The sequence below is a fragment of the Sus scrofa genome, chromosome 4 (assembly GCF_054392235.1).
Source record: "Sus scrofa isolate SSC_HxYL_T2T_F1_AM1 chromosome 4, Sscrofa_HxYL_maternal_Yorkshire_Landrace_v2.0, whole genome shotgun sequence".
Classification (NCBI taxonomy): Eukaryota; Metazoa; Chordata; class Mammalia; order Artiodactyla; family Suidae; genus Sus; species Sus scrofa.
Window position 1 is genome coordinate 17,738,090 of NC_139386.1, and position 20,547 is coordinate 17,758,636.

At 38.6% G+C, this 20,547-nt stretch overlaps 1 protein-coding gene across 1 annotated transcript; it reads left to right on the forward strand.

Annotated features, from left to right (window-relative positions):
- The first annotated feature begins 734 nt into the window (after window positions 1-734).
- Window positions 735-18,274, forward strand: LOC100737755 (hyaluronan synthase 2-like). Its single transcript, XM_085021777.1, has 3 exons — window positions 735-1,361; window positions 15,854-15,955; window positions 17,345-18,274. Exons 1-3 carry the CDS (start codon window positions 735-737, stop codon window positions 18,272-18,274), a joined length of 1,659 nt encoding a protein of 552 aa, XP_084877903.1.
- Window positions 18,275-20,547: the final 2,273 nt, after the last annotated feature.

The following is a 20,547-nucleotide window of genomic DNA, read 5'->3' on the forward strand; positions in this document are numbered from 1 at the left end:
ACAAAGAAATGCAATTCAGAATTACAGGGGATTTGATGGATGTCTATGCAGGCATAAAGTATTTTTCATGTCAACAGAGCTTTTGGAAAGAATCAAAGCTAAACCCCCTCATTTAACAAATTTAAATAATAACAACAACAACTACTACTACTGCTAAGGCCCAGAGAGATAAAGCTATTGGTTCAAAGTCATTTGGTTAGCTGATGGAAGAGCTAGTCCTCAAATCCAGCTATCCTTATCTTTAACTTTAGCTGGCTGCATGGAAAAGGTGTGAGCTGAGGGATTTACATCAGAGGTGAAATGGAATTACACATGGGAAATTTAGCAAAACCTGTGGACTTTTCACTGATCAATATTTGGGGTGAGGGAACAAGAAGAAACTGTCTTGATTGCTGGGAAGTTTAGGTTATACACGTAGCTATGATCAGGTTCATGAAGCGCATCCTTAGATAATCTAACACACTGCAAATAATGCAGCCATATATTTGTTTAACACATGATACTTTCCAATATCATCTGGTTCTCGAAAGAGTCCTCAGAGGTGTGCCAAAAGGGCATTCTTATCTCTGTTTTGCAAAAGAGCCAACTGAGATGCAGAAAGTCACACAAACCAGTTAACTGAGAAACTCAAGGTTAGAATGTGTTCTAGTCCAGTGCTCTCCCTGTGATACAATGTACACAACAAGTATGGAACCAGAGCGGTTAACCAAGAGTGGTATTTGATTGTTTTACAGATGTGTTGCAAGGCGCTTCTAAGTTTCCTGAGAATATTTGGAACAACGCTTTTTGGAGTCTCACTGCTCACGGCAATGATAGTTTCTTACACTGTTGGCTACCAATTTGTCCATACGGATGACTACTATCTCTCTTTTGGACCATATGGTCTCTTCTTAGCTATACACATCATCATTCAAAACATATTTGCCTTCCTGGAACATCAAAAAATGAAAAAATACTTAAATATCCCCATTAACTTGAACCACACTATTGCTCTTTGCATCGCGGCCTATCAAGAAGATCCAAACTACTTGCGAAAGTGTTTGCAATCTGTGAAAAGGCTAACCTACCCTGGAATTAAAGTGGTCATGGTCATAGATGGGAACTCGGAAGATGACCTTTACATGATGGACATCTTCAGTGAAGTCATGGGCAGGAACAATTCAGCCACTTATATCTGGAAGAACAACTTCCACGAGAAAGGTCCTGGTGAGACGGTTGAGTCACATAGAGAAAGCTCCCGACATGTCACCCAACTGGTCTTGTCCAACAGAAGTGTTTGCATCATGCAAAAATGGGGTGGAAAAAGAGAAGTCATGTACACGGCCTTCAGAGCTCTGGGACGAAGTGTGGATTATGTACAGGTAGGTTTCCAAATCTGCCAGGACAAACATACATTTAAATAAAGAACCTTTTGTATCTCTCCAGTCATATGCTATGGCCCATCCTTGTCCCTTCTGCCACAGTACTCCTTTCAGTTCATTTGAAAACAGCATGACTGCTGAAAGCACATTCTGAGAGGGGAAAAAAATCTTATAAAATGGTTAAGACTGAAAATGCCTAACTTGTGCAGTTATTGGTTAGAAATCAAGATTATGTTGAACAGGAGACCTCTCCTTCCTTCTCTTCCCCTCTCTTAGCCTTCTCTGCCACCTTAAACCTGTGAAGTGAAATCCAACATTATTTTCCTTACTCTTAAAAAGCCCAGCCTCGCAATAAATAAATAAATAAATAAATAAGTAAAATAAAATCGTGTCTGTCCCAGCAGAAGGATCTTAAGAAAATCTACAGGCCCAAGGAAATCTTTTACAGAGACGAAGAAAAATGGGAGTGGTGAAGATAATTTTCATGGAAAAGGATAGAGAATTCAAAATTTAGACACGGATACAGGAAAATGAAAATGGAGCGGAAAAAAGAAAAAAACAAAAAACAAAAAACCAACTTCTCAAAGCAAAACCTAAATCATGTTTATTTCACTCCCCAAACAGCATTACCTCACTCCCAGCAACTTGACCTTTGAAAGCATCTGTGGTGTTTGCTCGCATGAACACTCAACAGGCCATGTCTCTCATTAATTCCATGCCTGCGCACACTAAGGTTTCTCCGCCCCTAGTTTTCATTGAGACCTTCTTTTTCAGAATATTAGTAGGATCCCTGTGAGTTTTTCAGTTGTAATTTTCTGTAGATACTTTAGTAGATTTTGACCATGATGATACTGAGAAGGGAGAAATGTTGCTGGCTTACAAAATCCCCTGGACATTCTTCTCCCTTCTCTTAAAAGTGAAACTCTGGCTTTCAGGGGTGGCTTTATGGGCACGAAGTGATGCCCAGTGGGTCTCTTTTTTTTCCTTCTCTTTCTCTCCCTCTATTTTTTTTTTTTTTTTTTTTTTGGTCTTTTTAGGGCCATACCAGAGGCACATGGAAGTTACCAGGATAGGGGTCGAATGGGAGCTGTAGCCACCAGCCTATGCCACATCCACAGCTATGCAGGATCCGAGTTGCATCTGTGACATACACCACAGCTCATGGCCACTCCAGATCCTTAACCCACTGAGCAAGGCCAAGGATCGAACCCACATTTCATGGGTACTAGTCGGGTTCATAACCAGTTGAACTACGAAAGGAAGTTCCTAGGCTAGAGGTGGAATTGGAGCTGTAGATGCAGCCTATACCACAGCCCACAGCAAGGAGGGATCCGAGCCGTATCTGCAACTTAATATCACAGCTTGCAGCAATGCCGGATCCTTAACACACTGAGTGAGGCCAAGGATTAAACCGGCATCCTCTTGGGCACTGTGTCAGGTTCTGAACTACTGAGCTACAAGAGGAGCTCTGGGTCTTTCTTTTTAATGAGAAAAGAATGGGTCCTCTTTTCAATGTCAATTGACTGAGGTTCTAATCACTAGGATTTCTAGCTGGTTGACCTTGAGCAAGACCACCTCTTAGACCTCAGTTATCTGGATAGTAGAAATTAATCTCACAAGGGGTTTGAGATCAATATTTCAAATGATGTATCCAAAGAGGCCTCTCAAAAACTATTAACGACGGTATTGTTAAAACGATTTAAAAATTTGCTGATAATGGTGTTTTTTTTGTTTGTTTGTTTTTAATAGCATCATCTAGTCCTTACTTGAAAACTATAGTACATGTCAGTTGCCACCACGGGGTTAATTTGATTAATCTCCAAAGAGTTTTAAGGTATTTCTTAGAATGACAGCATCTTCATATTAACCTACCTTCTAGAGAATTGACAGGGTTTTACCCCTAAGTTTTTCTAACTTCTAGATCTGTCACAATTTAGGTAGTTTTAATTAACTTGGGACATTTTTACATATTCACCTAGTATAACTATAAATAATAAAATGAAACATTTAAAGAAAGATGACTAGGAAAAATATGCGGAGGATTTGAAGAATGAAGCCTAATAGGAGAGAACATCTGATTTGATATCTTACCTTTAATTCTGGTTAAAATAATTGTTATGTTTGTCATTTCTTTTTTTCTTTCTTTCTTTCTTTCTTTTTTTTTTTTTTTTTTTTTTTTTGCTTTTTGCTTTTTGCTTTTTAGGACCATGCTTGTGGCATATGGAAATTCCCAGGCTAGGGGTGGAATCAGAGCTGCCATATCCTTAGCCCACAGAGTGAGGCCAGGGATTGAACCTGCATTCTCATGGATACTACTCAGGTTTGTTACTGCTGAGCCACAACAGGAACTCCGTTTTTCATTTCTAATCAAGACATCTTTGTGTGGGGTTTTCTTTTCTTTTTTTTAAACCTACACCTCCCAAATCTCCTCTCATCACTGTTGTTTTGAATTTTGTTTATATTCTTGGTAGTTTGATATTGTGCCTTTCCAGGAAAAAAAAATAGCATAAAATATGAAATGTTAGAATAGGCTTTCTGCTACAGCCCTAACCAGGCTTGAGAACTTTACCTTCCTTCAGGTAAAGTTCAGATAGCCTGATCCTGGAGGCAAATTTTAACTGGGCCCTGAATCCTTTTTGGACTCTCAGTCTACTCTAACCATCCAAATAAGGCTAAAAAACAAACAAACAAAAGACAACAACAACAACTTTTGGCATTTGGAAACCAGTACTTTCCACCTCCCCATCCCTTATCAAATCCCCTGATATTTAACCATTCAGACCCTACAGCAATGCAAATTTCTAAAATTCAAATGAATACACTCTTCATCATCCATTCTGACTGACACAGGGTCCAAGAGTTGCAGAGCAGAAGCTACAGAAAGACAGAGGGTGAGGGGGTTGAGGATATTGGCTCCTGAGCATTACAAGTGATTCACCATAGAGTTCAGGTAAGTTAGGGGTGGAAGGAAACAAAGCTCAGGTGCTAATACACAACAGAATGGGGGCAAAGGGGAAGAAACCGACCGTCTGCTCATTCTTGCTAACCTGGCTGGAGAACACTGCTTAACTGTTCAGTAGGGCCAAAATGATTGATTTCCCATTATAGATGGGTCCTAGGCACTGGTCAGCACTCTCTTCACTTGATCTTGAATAGATGTCTTGCTTATTTTTCTCATGTCTCTTATTTCATATCTTCACCACCCTCCCCGGGCCTTATCCAGACCCCTCCCTGCTTAACTACAGATGATCTTGCTGCCTATGAAAGATAATATCAAAAGTACTCATTCTGGAGTTCCCGTCGTAGCTCAGTGGTTGACTAATCCGACTAGGAACCACGAGATTGTGGGTTCGATCCCTGGCCTTGCTCAGCGGGTTAAGGATCCGGCATTGCCGTGAGCTCTGGTGTAGGTTGCAGATGCAGCTTGGATCCCGAGTTGCTGTAGCTCTGACGTAGGCTGGCGCCTACAGCTCTGATTCACCCCCTAGCCTTGGAACCTCCATATGCCGTGGGAGTGGCCCAAGAAATGGCAAAAAGACAAAAAAAAAAAGTACTCATTCTGAAGGCTGTCCATATCCTTCGTCTCTCCTTCTGATAATTTCAAAGATGTTGACTTACTTCCTATATCGAAGTTAACTTTTCTTCCATCTATTCTCCTGGGTTCTCCAGATTGGTGTCCTCTGGTATGTTCCAGATCAATCTTTATCAGTTAGCACCTCTATCTCTCTCAGTTTTCATCTCTAGTCTTCTCTATCCACTTCTCAGTCTTACAGCCACTCAAATAACTAATGCTGGCATGAAATACAGAGGGAGACAATTTAGTCCAGGATAAATCCAGCGTGGTAGCAGATTCATCTGTGATGCTAGTGGCCCCTTTCAGAGACAGAGAAGATGGAAAAGCAGCAGAAGAAATATGACAAAATGAGAAAACAAAGGTATAGGGAATAAAAAATAAAGAGAAGAATGAGGAAGATAATCTTAATTTTGAATCAAAGTATTTTCTGGAGAAACTTTTTTTTTTTTTTTTTCTCACAGAAGGACAGATTCTGACTAGTCTGAATATGGCGCAAAAGTCTTTCTCACCTTTGCAAAATGGTATTTATGTTAGCTTTTTTATTTATGTTATGGCAGTGTGTTTTTAAAATTGTAGAAAAGCACAGTGAGCAAAATTACAATTATCTGCAGCAAACACTTACACATATATCATCAAATTTAATACTTTCCAACATGTATCTTTCTTCTGTCCCCTTATTTTTTTAAAACATTGAACTCATATTTGCTTTTTTGCATCCTTTTTTCTCCTTTTCGAAATCAGAAGACCTTTTAAGTATTCTGTGATATCTAGATTATTCAACTGCTTTAATATTCCTTATCACTACACGTGAACATCACTGCATTTTACAACATAAATGGCCACCAGCCTGTGTGACAAAGGAAAAAACAATTACCCCATGGTATGAGTGTTAGGGATTTTCCAGATAGAAAATATACAATAACTACAAACATTTTTGTGTGTGTCTTTTTTAGAGCCGCACCCGCAGCATATGGAGGTTCCCAGGCTAGCGGTTGAATTGGAGCTGTAGCTGCCCGCTTACACCACAGGTACAGCAATGTGGGAACCAAGCCAGGTCTGCAACCTACACCACAGCTCACAGCACCCCTGGATCCTTAACCCCCTGAGCAGTGCCTGGGATTGAACCTGAGTCCTCATGGATACTAGCTGGGTTTGCTAATCACTGAGCCATGATGGGAACTTCGCTTGAACATTTTCTAAAAGGAAAATATATAATGAGTCAATTTTATTATTAATTTAATCTGGTACTATCCTAGGTATCCAAGAATCTTTGAGCAGGAAAAAAGTAAGAGTAAATCAATCATTCATAACAGTAGAGTTGAGCCTCATTATTCATGAATGCTGTATGTAAATTAGCCTACTCCCTATGTTGTAAGTGCTACCAAAACCAATAGTTGCAGTGATTTTGTGATTATTTGTAGCCATGTGCAGAGAAGCAAAAGATTGGAGTTGCCTGATGGGCATGTTCCCCACTAAAGTTAAAAAAGGTTATGCTTTGCCTTCTTGACTTAGCTTTTATACAGAAAACAAGTAACAAATAACTTCTTTAGTCTATGTAATGGCATTTCCACATTTTCGTGGTTTTCGTTGCTGATGTAGCTGTTTAAAATGGTCCCTAAGTGTGAGGCTGTATTGCTGCCTAGTGTTTCTAATGCTAAAAGGCTATGATTGCCTTGTGGGGAAAATAGTTTTATAAAATGAACTTTGTTCAGGCATGAGTTATAGCACTGTTGTATAGGAGCTCAATGTTAAGGGATCAAAATTAGGTGTTTTAAAACAGAAACACAAATAAAATAAGGTTAGAAATTGATCAGTAGACTAAAAATATTGTTACTAGAGGCTTTGAGGTAGTTAACCCTCTTTTCTTTTTCTTTCTTTCTTTCTTTCTTTCTTTCTTTCTTTCTTTCTCTTTCCTTCTTTCTTTTTTTTTCTTTTTCTTTTTTTGGTGGACCCTGTGGCATGTGAAAGTCCCCTGGCCAAGCATCAAACAATTGCCACAGTGGCAACCTGAGCCACTGCAGTGATAATGCCAGATCCTTAACCTGCACCACAAGGGAACTCCTAACCCTGTATTTCTGTTGGAGGTGATTTTTTTGTATTTGCTAATTCATTGTTCATGGAAACTTTGTAGAACATAGCTACTGTGAATAGTAGGAATTGATGATATATAACACTTGATTGGCTCTCGTTCTATATAGAAAGCTTACGTAACTGAAGTAGTCTGACGGCTGATGTTGAGAATGTTCTTTGTTTCTTTGTATCCTTCATTTTAAAGGATAAGATCAAGAGTACATTAAACGAGGGGTGAGGGAATCTGCACTTAGAATCAACTCTGTTGTTTAGATTGGTGTTTAAAGGCCACCATTATGGGACTTCTCGATTCCCCTTTTTAGAATGAGAATCTCTACCATTTGGAATAAGGGTGTTTTGTGGCTTAAGACCTAGAGGTGACAACATTTGGTTTCTCACTTTTCCAGCTGGCTTGTCACCTTTGCTTTACACCTTCTATAAACTTCACACATGTATAAGCTTTCCTAAAAATGAAAGGAGAATAACCAAATGACTCCTTTTTAAACTTTAGTGTTTTGGAGAGATCCTAGGCTGACCAAAGGCAAGAATTATTTTATAACAATTTGAGTAATTCATTCTACCAAAGAAGGCCTATGTCTTCCTAATCCCTTTCAAGAATAGTAATAAAAAATGGCAAATTGCTTAGGTGTGCAGAAGTAGAGGTTTCCCATTGGCTAGATTTGAGATCTTCTACCATAAACCAAATACCGTAAAAGAGAAGCATCCTCCCCATCCCCCATCTCTATCCCAAATGAAAGATTATCTTTTTCTTCTTCGAGGACATTTTTTTTTTTTCTGGAATGATTTTACTCATTAATTTCAAATGAGTCTTTTTAGTGCTAAAACTCTTAGGCTTTATGATTTTGTATTTGCCACTCCCATCATTTGCCATTTCCTATTTTCCACTTAATCTGATGCTGGTAAATTTAGTTGTATGCTTACACATAAATTCCATTTTTCCAGAATTCAAATGAATAGAAAAAGATTCTTTAAATGAAAAAAATCATGTAATATTGATAAAGTCCTAGAAGTTTGTTTAATATAATCAGTGACCATACATTATGAACTTTGACCTTTTGGTTATATGAGAAATTTAAAAGTGTGTACAATATTCCATTTTTGTGAAAGTTATTTTTTTATCCTATTCCTTGGTCTCCCCCATCTCCTGCATGCATGTGTCCCTACACAAATTACCAGTTATATGTTTTCTTTTTAACCAAACAAAGCAGTTCTTTGGGTCAACAGTTAACATAAAATTTGTATCATACACATTTACGTACTTCCAAAACCAAGATTCCATTCCTGTTTTAAGTAGCAGTGCATTCAGCAGGTTCCAAATCAACAAAGAGATGCTGACTCAAGAAGCAACAAACAGTTTTGGAAGTTTCCATGGGTCTACCTTTGCTATAGGAAATTTCACACATTGTAGCCCAAGGATATAGCTCAGGCCATAAGTGAATCACAATCAACTATAAAATTCTCTCTAATCTATATCTTTTCCTTAGTTTTCTACTAAGGATCCATTAATTGGTTTTCCAAGAACACTATCACCTTTGTTGGGCATTGGACCTGGAGATAGTTTTTGCTCTCTGAGTGAGTCATAGTTTATTTCTAGTAATAAAAGAAGAACTCTTTTCCTCGTTGGATTAGTATCCTTAAATTACTCTTCTGGTTTTGATTTATTACTTTAGTATATATAGCTTCCTTTTATTGGGCATCTCCTATGAGCTAGCCCTTATAAATGTTATACATACATTGTCTAATTAATTCTGATCATGATTTTATCCATATTTTTCACCTGGGAGATAGAGACTTAGAAAGCTGTGGTAAGAAGTCTAAGGTTAAGAAGCTAGTCCAAGTGTATATAAATGGTAAATGGATTGGGACTCAGATCTGTCTGATTCCAAGGCTTTGCATAGGGCTTTCCTTTCCTTTCAGTAGTATATTTGCTCTGGGTCTGGTACTGTTAGGAGTTAGGGGGCTGGCCCCATACTTGTGTTTGCTGGTATATAAATATTTGTGAATGTTTTTGTTCTGACTGATCCCTTCTCACTATAGAAATGTTCCAGGGGAAGGAGGTGTAAGGAGGACTTTCCTTTTATTGTATGGTTAAGTTGTGGCAGGGAAACTAGGTACTGGGGTCATAATCAAAAGTAACCGCAAACGTAGTAGAAAGAAAGAGTCTCACTGCGTCCAAGTTAAGATGAAGGATCAAGGTCAAGGAAGGTTTGAGCCTTACGAGCAGGGAAAGGATGAAGGCAGAAGGGGTCTTGGTTTAGTTTCCACCTATTTCCTCACTGAAGGTAGCCAGAATAATTAAGGTTTCCTCTTGCTGGGTAGCTCCCAATGCCTTTTGAAATGGTGTGGGGCAGGCAGAGGTGGAAAAATCTACCAGTCAGTCTGAAAGGAAACAGGTATATATAAAAAAACACCCCAAAACATAAACATAGCTACTTGGCACTTTGGACTTGAGCTTAGAAACTGAAAAACATTTGGTAGAACAGGTAACAATATTGCTACAGGAGATTTTTATTTACATTGTTGTGAGGTAAATTAAGATCAGTGATTTAAATTGGAATGGATTTACAGTCTAACAGCTTATGTTATAGATTAATAGCAGTCTAAATTTAACTGCCACAGGAAGTTCCCAATACGTTTAAATATGTTCATTGGGATAAGACATATAATCAATTCCTTCTTTTAGTGATTACTGAGTCACGTATGTGTGGTAATGATTGTCGTGATCTTCTAGGTGTGGGTTTACTTAGCAAGCATGAAAAAATGAAAGATCATTACCCTGTACTAATGACATGCTTCCCTTTGGCCTTCTATATTTTATGAAGTATCTTTATATGCAGTATCTTACTCTGGTATCATAATGATGGTAAATGGTTTGTTCAAGGCCATATGAGACAAAGTAGGAAGGTACAGAACTTAATTGAGGCTTCTTGATTTGTTTTTATAATAGGCAAATCTTGGCCTAGTCTAAGAACAGGGAGGCAACCTTAGAAAACTCCACTAGAATTAAATTGGGACTTAAGAACATATTTTATCTCAATATTTTTTTTTTTTTTGTTAATTTTATGAAAGTGAACCCCCCTGAAACCAGTTATTTTAGGCCCAGGGTTGGTACACTTTGCTTGTAAAATGCCTGATAGTAAATGCAGTCTTTACAGGCCATACAGCCTTTGCGGTAGCTATTCAACTTTGCTATTTTAGAATGAAAACTTCCTTAGATAATATGAAAATGAATGTGCATGACTGGGCTCCAATAAAGCTTTATTTATGGACACTGAAATTTGAATTTTATATAATTTCCATGTGTGTCACACACACACACACACACACACACACACATATACTTGCTTTTTAGGCCCGCGCCCATGGCGTATAGAAATTCCCAGTCTAGGGGTTGAATTGGAGCTCCAGCTGCCTGCCTTTACCACAGCCACAGCAATGCAGGGTCCAAGCAGTGTATGCGACCTACACCACAGCTCAGGGCAACGCCAGATCCCCAACCCACTGAGCGAAGGCAAGGATCAAACCCGCATCCTCATGGACACTACTTGGATTCATTTCTGCTGCACCACAACAGGAACTCCCAAAATATTCTTTTTGATTTTTCAATTGTTTAAAAATTACGTTAATAAATTTAAATTTTAATTAAAATTAAATTACATTTAAACATCATAAATCAACTATACTTCAATAAAACTTTAAAAAATGAAAATAAAATTAGCATATAGGCCATATCAAAACAGGTAGCAGGTTGAAATTGGCTTGTAGACCTTAGTTTGCTAACTCCTGTTTTACATAGGGAGAAAGAGGTGAGCATTAAATCTTGCCTAGAATAGGGAAGGAGGAAGAGCCATGGTCATTTGCACTTTAGTTGATGATTCTGTGGTTAAGACTGAGCAGGCTGGTTCCTCCCATGAACATCTTTTTGTCTTTACATTTTGCATTCATTTTAATCAAAATTTGACAACTTTGCTTCATTTCCATATCTCCTAGTGAGAAGTCCTATGATCACCGATCATGTAGTTTAAACAAATTAGAGTGATAAATTCAGTGTGGCCAGCAAGATGTTTTGACTTGTTCTCTAATTGTTTCCTGTGCACAGATAATGCCCTGTTTTGTTTTGTTTTTTGTTTTTTTCCCCCAGTGTAAAGTTAGCTCTTTGTGAACTGGTCTATGTCTCCCACAGCTTCTAGTTCAGGACTAAATAGACAACGATCTTGAAATTACACACTTGTCATTAATTGGGGAGGAGAGAACTAGAAATCCTGTTTTACCAGGATGATTTTCAGAAGGGCTAAAGTTACACTTTTTAACACACTCATAAATCAATACCGTTCTGTCCATGAACATATGTGCTTTCACAGACTGTCATAGAGGGCGACTTTCTAGTTGGCATTCTATCACCAAATAACATCCAGAAACTGAACTTCTTGAAAACGCATGAATCCCACTACAACCAACCCCTCCCAGGAGGTTCCTGAGAGCTTTCTCTTCTGACAGTTAAACTCTCCATGTGAACAATCTCTCTCAGAGAAGTTCTGGCACTTTGCTGTTGGAAACTGGGAGGGGTGGCACCAATTTACATATGGAGAAGTTTGGTTTGAGTTTAGTCATTTCAAAGAGGCTGTTCCCTTGGCCTGCTTCTGCTGGCTAGCAGGCGGAGTTACTTGAACATTAATTCTAGATTGCCCCCTTCCTGTTGTTTTTAGTCTTATTTTAGCTTGCTGGTTTTCCCTTTTCCAGCTTGAGTCAATAGAGGTGGGTGTGGCCATAACTTCTCAGGATGCTGAGAGGTTGAAAGGTGGGTTGAACTTCTGCCTTCACTTTTTACTCTGCTAGTTACTGGGCTGCCAGGCTTGTGCCGTGTACACAAAACAGTGATCGACAAGGCAAGAGAGGCAAAACATGCTACTGGGGGAATTTGTTTAGGTTTCTGAGGCTTGGGATACTTGAGTATAAACTGAAGTATTAATAAAATCCTATTTTCTATAATGAAAAACTTGCACCTTGGTTTCATCTAAATTTTTCCCCTAAAAAGAGTGAAATCATGCTGCACTGAAATAGAACGCAAAGACAATAAACAGGTTTTACTTAGAAAATGTATTTATTTTGCTTCTAAATAAGCAAAACTAAATTAAAAACTCAGAAGTTAACACTAAAATTGCTATAATTAGTGAAATCCAGAGAGGTGATAAGTTCACTTTTTATAATTGGCTAGCCTTTATACTCCTTCTTAAGTCATAAGTTGCAATAATGCATTTAAACTGCTGTTTTCACCAACATATTTATCAGTATACAATCTTTTCAGGAAAAAAAGCAATTAGTAAAATGGACATGGATACATGTTTTTTTTGTTGCTGTTTTGGTTTTTTTTCGCTTTTCAGGGCCTCACTTGAGACATATAGAAGTTCCCAGGCTAGGGCACAGCCACAGCAACGTGGAATCTGAGCTGCCTTTGCTACCTACACCACAGCTCACCACAACGCCGGATCCTTAACCCACTGAGCGAGGCCAGGAATTGAACCCGCATCTTCATGGATACCAGTTGGGTTTGTAACCCACTGAGCCACAATGGGAACTCCCAACGTAGATATGTAGATGCATTTTTAAATGTTGGGATTCCTTAGCTACTTTTACATAATGGAGGTGATCTTGCTATATATGTATAAATTCCCCTACAACTGTGATTTTATGCTTCCACAAATTATTTTCTTGAAATAAATTAGTTTTTTTTTCAAAACTAGTACATCAAATCCTTACTATTTTTATAACATAGAGAGCTGTAGAAATAATTTATTTTGATATAAACAATTAGACTAATCTTGATCGAATCCATCCAGGACTGTCAGAGTTGTTGGAAAAATAATGGGAAATATAGATAACACCCCCATCACTGCCAATCATGTCATTTATTATTTGAAGGAAGATGTGAAACTGGTTCCTTACATGTTAACGCTGATCAATTTAAATCTACTACAGCCTTGCTACATTCTCAGAAAAGAATAATATTAAAAAACACAATTTAAAAAATACACACACACAAAATTCAACTGAGTATATTTGAAAATCTAATCAGATTTACATAATGATTCATGAGAGCATCCCATCTCAGCAGACAGGAGCTCTGAGAAGGCGTACATGATGGAAAGTTTTTTAGGCAGAAGGGAGTGGAAAAAGGAAGTCTCTAGCAAAAAGTGGATTATTTCAGGCAAGGTCATCTTCCTTTGGGAGAAGCCGGGGGGGGGGGGAAGGGGGGGTCTATCAGGCAGATTACCTCCCTAGTACTGACCAGGTAATTCCAGATTTACTGGTTAAAAGTCACATTCCTTGGAGAAGCTGAAATTACAATTAGGTTCAATATTTTGTCTTGGTTTTGCTGACATGGAGCTAAGCACAATTGACTCCATTTGGAGCCTGTTTCTCTTTTTAAACAATTTCCACTTTTTTTTAAATTTTTTTATTTTATTGGGTCGCACCTGCGTCATGTGGAAATTCCCAGGCCAGGGATCAAACCCATGCTACAGAAGTGACGTGAGCCATAGCAGTCACAATGCTGTATCCTTAACTCACTGAGCCACCAGGGGACTCTGATAATTTCCACATTTAGACCAGACCCTCAGCTTAACTGAGACGTATGATCAAAATTTAAGGGACTGGGAGTTTCCGTCATGGCTCAATGGTTAAAGAGCCCGACTAGTATCCACGAGGATGCAGGTTCACAGGTTCGATCCCTGGCCTTGATCAGTGGATTAAGGGTCTGGCGTTGCCCTGAGCTGTGGTGTAGGTCACAGTTGTGGCCCGGATCTGGCCTGGCTGTGGCTGTGGTGTAGGCCAGCAGCTGTAGCTCCAATTGGACCCCTAGCCTGGGAACCTCCATAATCTGCGAGTGCAGCCTTAAAAAGCAAAAAAAAAAAACCAAAATAAAATTTAAGGAATTGTTCTTTAAAAATTTAGGGAACGTTCTTTAGGAGATTGGCTTCACAGTTAGTGACTGTGAACATGCACTTCAGGTTTTTGAGAGAATACAACACACCAGTGAGGTTACTATGACTGTTATAAACAGGATAATTCCCAAAGTTTGAAGTGCTCTTCAGAGCCATGGTCCTCAAGATCCAAACCAATCAAAATCAAATAAGTCCAAGAAAGAATCCCATTGAAGAAGCCATCTTTTTAAGCCAAGTGGTTTGCTCAGTGATCTTGTATAACTGAGTTTCAACTTCCCCACAAGTTGTTAATCCAGTTATAGCAGGTAGTGTCGGCCACAGCAGACATCTCCTTGCTCAGCTGAAAAACTACCATGGGCTATTCTAGTGTCAAGAACAACTTTGGCCAGCGTTCTAAGGAGTTTTGTTGAGCTGCTATTGCCTTAGCAGTGGATTCTACAATATTTTAAAGAGTTAAGGAGAGGTTCCTGATCATAGCCTCATTTATATTTGCTCCTAATCAGGAAAGTAGGAACCTGCCAAAGGAAGTGAACTCTGAATCATATATGCCTCCAGATAAGCCCTTTTTAACTCGGTGATGTAATTTCAGGAGAGGCATTCCAGTTTGTGAACTTTGAGGGGCACAGAGAGACAACCTAAAAGGTACTTACCAGTATGCCGCTGCCATGCAGGCATTCATAAACCCAAGAACAATGATAACCATAACAGACAAAGACAAAAGATAAACACTACTGGGGCATCAACCACTCCCGCTAAGATGGCACTGCTAATGAAATCTAGCATCATGGACAGATCAGAGGTCTCGATGACAAATCTAAAGTCTGAAAGGTTACCCCTCTTATCAATGGCCTGGGAGATAAGCATGATGGCATTTTCTTTCCAAGCCAATGCCAGGGCATTGAAAGGAAAGAAAGAGAAAGAGAGAGGGTTTCACATGTAGTTAAACTATAAAGTTTTAATCTGGCAACTTGAGTGGGAGATTAAATTGATGTCATCTCAATACTTCTCTTCCTCATCAACTTGATTCTGAGGTTTCAAGCTAGTGTTAAGTTCCTAGGGTCTGAAGGAGCCCTTCTTTATGGGGAGACATGGACCCAAGGTTTAAGTTCTTGAAGTTTGGCTGCTGTCTGAATAGTGAGGAAGATCTGGTATTGTCCCTTCTAAGGAGATTTCAATTTTAAGAACAACTGAAATTTCTATAACTGCTTAAGCTAATTATATCTGCTTTTCTGTACAAAGGGCTACATGAATACTTAGTATTCTAGACTAAAACATGATCTGAAGGTCATGCAAATTTCCCTTCTGACGGAGTGTCATCAGCTAAGCCAAAGTCACATGGATATCTTGCTTTAGAATTATACAATCAAGTTTTAAGGAATTGACTTCCTGTCTTTTATTCACCATATTGAGGGAAAAAGCTCTGTTAAACATGCCTCCCTTTCAATACTATCATAGAAGTTTCCAATCATTGTTCAGGCCTGAAAGAAAGTTTCCTAAAAGCTTGACTTTTTAAAAATGACTTTTTAAAAAAGACATCTTGAGGGACCAACCCAAACTATTTTCCAAGTTCTGGAAACCAGGATGTTACCTAAGATATGAGACGTTCATTGCCAAAACTGGGAGCAGGTATGGCAAACAAGGAAAAGCTGGTCACTTTCCAAGACATACTTCAGCTGTTCTATCCAGCAGCGTCATTAACTGAAATATCAAGCTTGCTGAAAAACAAGGTTTCTGCATTGACCATTATATAACAAAGTCTTTTATCCCCGTGATACTTGCTTATTAAGACCTTGTGATGATAAAGGCATACTATATACGTCCAATTTTGACTATATGGAGCACAATCATAGACTACTTTAATTCACTTCGTACTTTCTTTTGTGCAGGTTTGTGATTCAGACACTGTGCTTGACCCTGCCTCAACAGTGGAGATGGTGAAAGTTTTAGAAGAAGACCCCATGGTTGGAGGTGTCGGAGGAGACGTCAAGGTGCATATGGCTTCCCCTTTTGCAAGAGTCACTTTTACTCATTGACTCCTTGAACAAATATTTACTACTTAGCACCCAATTCTGTGCCAGGTTTTGTTTTGGGGGATGGAGACATATTAGAATATGCCTTGGACACACTTTACTTTTCTCTTCTCCTGTCTAAATTGAAATCATTGAAGATTTCTTTACTTAATCCTGGGTTATAACATATGCATGTAGTGGCTGATAAGTTATATAAAATATAATGTAAATGTGTATGATTTCTGCCATAACTTCTTGAGCCATAATTTAATGTTCTGATAAATTAATAATAGAATTCGATGAGTAAAGGGTTAAAAAATGGAAGTATGGCAGGGAGTGGATTCTGCATTGCATACCTATGTATTTCAAATCTGGGGTTGACTGAAAATTTAAATTGGAAAACAAAGGAAGGAAAGAGAAATGGCAACCCATTTACACTGGTGAGAAAGGCAAAGAAAGTGAGTTTTCCAATTATTTACTTCCCATTATTTGTTATCAGTGGGGAAACAATGAAACAAGTACTAACAAAGGTGATTTGAAATTTGTGGGATGGGAAAACAAATATGTGAAAATATATGAAGATTAAGCAAGTCTTTTGCAAAAGTGCGATTAGATTTTAGAAAAAGATGAGAGGCACATGGAATTTTGACTTTAAATTTAGGTATTGTATTTCTGGATAACCCTCATTTATATTCACGGTGAAAGTGAAGGCAAAGAAAATGCACTAGATGCACACACACACACACACCCACCCACACACACACAAAATACCCTGGTGAGAAAAAGGAAGCATGAAAAATTTCTCCTCTGAACAAAATTGAGACAGAGGAGAGAATTATGAAATTTCACCCCCTTACTCAATCCTTATTTCAGGATTTAAGTTTTCAGTAGAGGTCAGAGGAAACCCTTTTATCGCTGGCACTGCAAAAAAGGGAGGAAGGAGATGGAAAATTAGAATTTCATGAGTTGGAAATTAACCAGAGCAGGAGAGAATAGGACTTAATTTTTTTCAAATATTGGATGGTAAGATAGGGTGGGAAAAGAATTTAGGGGCTGAAAATTAAGCCTAAAAATCTCAATATTATAACAGAAGCACAGGGACAAAAATCATAGCAAAAGAGTACAGAGAGTAATGCAGTAGAAAAAATATTCATTATCAACAAGTCTCAACATAGCACTCCCCTTATCAAATTAATCCCATAATACATAATAAGAGAGATAAAATGTAACCATGTCCAAAAGAGGAAAAAAGCCAACATTGAAGGCTAAAGAAACATCATTCCCGGCAGTAACCTCACAATGGAGCCGATTTGGGTGGCATTTTTAGCTGAGGTTGACCTTCATTTACTTATTTTTTTCTTCCTGCAGATTTTAAACAAGTATGATTCCTGGATCTCCTTCCTCAGCAGTGTGAGATACTGGATGGCTTTTAACATAGAAAGGGCCTGCCAGTCTTATTTTGGATGTGTCCAGTGCATTAGTGGACCTCTGGGGATGTACAGAAACTCCTTACTGCAAGAATTTGTGGAAGAATGGTACCATCAGAAATTTCTGGGCAAACAATGTAGTTTTGGAGATGACAGGCATCTAACGAACCGAGTGCTGAGTCTGGGCTATGCAACAAAATACACAGCTCGGTCCAAGTGCCTTACTGAGACGCCTAAGGATTATCTCAGGTGGTTAAACCAGCAGACCCGCTGGAGCAAGTCCTACTTCCGAGAGTGGCTGTACAATGCGATGTGGTTTCATAAGCATCACCTGTGGATGACCTATGAGGCAGTTATCACCGGGTTCTTCCCCTTCTTTCTCATTGTCACAGTAATCCAATTCTGCTACAAGGGTAACATTTGGAACATCCTCCTCTTATTGTTAACCATCAAGTTAGTAGCTCTCATAAAATCATCCTTTGCCAGCTGCCTTAGAGGAAACATCGTCATGATCTTCATGTCCTTCTACTCCGTGTTGTACATGTCAAGTTTACTTCCTGCCAAGATATTTGCCATTGCAACAATAAACAGAGCTGGCTGGGGCACATCTGGAAGGAAAACCATTGTTGCTAATTTCATGGGACTCATTCCAGTGTCGATTTGGCTTACAATCCTCCTGGGTGGTTTAATTTTCACCATTTATGAGGAATCAAAAAAGCCATTCTCAGAACACAAAATGAAAGTTATAAGTATTGGAGTAGCTGTCTATGTATGCTATTGGGTTGTGTTTTTCATGCTGTATGTGCTTTTTATCAATAAATGTGGTAGGCGAAAGAAGAAACAACAGTACGACATGATGCTTGATGTATAATCTACACCGAGGTTTGCAGCCATACACAAAACCTTCTTCTAGGAGCTGCACTGACTGCATAGACAGAATTGTGGCATCAAATGAAGGCAAAAAAGAAGGCATAGCATGGCTGCTGGGACTTGAACAAAGATATTTCTTTGAGTTATTTTGATTCTGCCAAAATAAACCTCCTCAAGAAGACATTCAGATTCAAGTGTTATTTCTAGAACAATGGGAAGATTTCGTTGTTTTTGCACTTTTTCCTTACTGCACATCTGCTAACAGTGTTTTGCCCTATATACCTCACTAGTCAGGCTTTAGGTGGGTTAGCATGGAAGAAAAGGACTTTGGAAGCTCAAGGAAAAGTTCTTTCAACATATACAACCTAAATTATGGACTGTATTAATGGCTACTTTTTATTTAAGAAAGTTTTTGTTGTTGTTGTTATTTAACTCTACCAAATGAAATGCCAAAGGAAATTTCACAGGCCATGGCCTCTGCAGAAGTTTTATATAATTGAATTGTTTCCAAATATTGTACACCAATTGTTAAAGTATTGCATTGTTTATATTTTTCTTCTCTGACAAAATATACCTCTTCTTCCTTTTAAAAAACTAAAATGCGTTATGACAAAATTACACTTAAATATGTTACCCAGAATGTGATGCTTGATTGACTGGTGTTGCTCATTATAGAAAGAATAAAATTTTTTTTCACTCTCTACCTTTTCAAAATGAGCAGTCTATTTCTTTGATAAAAGTACTTAAATGTTCAATATTTTAACTTTTTTCATTTCTTTAAGAAAAGGCCAAAAAACCTGTCACACCTTAGGGGTAGAATACCGATTTTTGTGTACTGTCAACTGAAAAATATGCACAACATAAAAGGTGAGAGTTATGTTTTAATCAATGGACAAAACTGAGGACATAAGCCCTGGACACAGCATCTCAAATAATGCAGAGAGACTTCCCCAAGGAAGAGGGGGGGTGGGGGAAAGGCAGGATTTATAGTTTTATAATAAAGGCAGGTAGTCAGAACAAAAGATAACTGTTAATAAAGAAAACAAGGCATCTCAAGTTAAGGAATTTAGTGCTTTTATATGTATAGGAGGACACAAGAATCAGGGCACAGTAAAATCCCTTTGATATGCACCTCAGTTGTCCTGGCCAGTATCCTGTGTTTTCACATCCTTTGGGAGTAGCTGCAGTCTGATGACTGCTAGATGGTGAGTGTTCTTTGTTTCCTTCCTGAGTTCCCTCAGGGTTTATGGTCATACCTCCTTCATGGCTCAACAGAACACCTGCTTCTGAAATGGCTACAATCTCTGATGACGGTGGCATCCTTTGTTTACTGGTATGGCAAGCAATAGTTGATTTCTTAGTCCAAAAATAAATCCTTGAGGAGCAAAGCCAGAGGGATAGAAAAGTACATCTTTTACCCATAAGATTTATTTTTTGTTTGATTTGCTTTTTAGGGACACACCTGTGGCATAGGGAGGTTCCCAGGCTAGGGGTCGAGTCAGAGTTACAGCTGCTGGCCTACACCACAGCCACAGCAACAAGGGATCCGAGGCGCATATGCAAACTACACCACAGCCAGATCCCTGACCCACAGAGTGAGGCCAGGGATTGAACTCGCATCCTCATGGATACTAGTCAGATTTGTTTCCACTGCACCACAATGGGAAACCCTCCCATGAGATTAAAAAGAGAGACTGTTGGTCCTTGAAAGAAAACACTAGGTATCCAGCAGTGGACGAAATATTAATATGGAAAATGAATACTTTTTGGAGACTCTGACAAAGTTTTCCTAAGCTAAGTAAACTAGAAAGTGAAAAAAAAAAAAAAACCTTAATTGTATAGTTTGGATAAACATAACAGTGTATCATTTTGTTCTATGGCCTGAATGTACCTTATCCTGTCTATATATTGAATATGTTCTACCCGTCTTTTTTTTCTGCCTTCCAGTTCACTTTACAAGTTAGTATGAGGTTTACATGGTTGATTTGGATAATTTATAATAAATAAAAAACAGGTAGATTAAAAATTGGCCAATTCAGCTGTAATTGTCTTTTACTTTGAGAGATCTTTTTTTCTGAATTAAATAGATGATGGTTTCATCTTTTGTGCTCTTGTGGTGCCTGTCATGTAAATGGATTTGTTTTCACTCAAGATCCAGAAATCGCACTCAGAGCTGACCCTGCTCAGACTGGAGTTATCAGCTCCAGGTGTGGAACCACGGAGGGAAGGGGGAGGAGCTGGCAGGTGCCTTTGGCTCAGCCTCTGAGCCACACA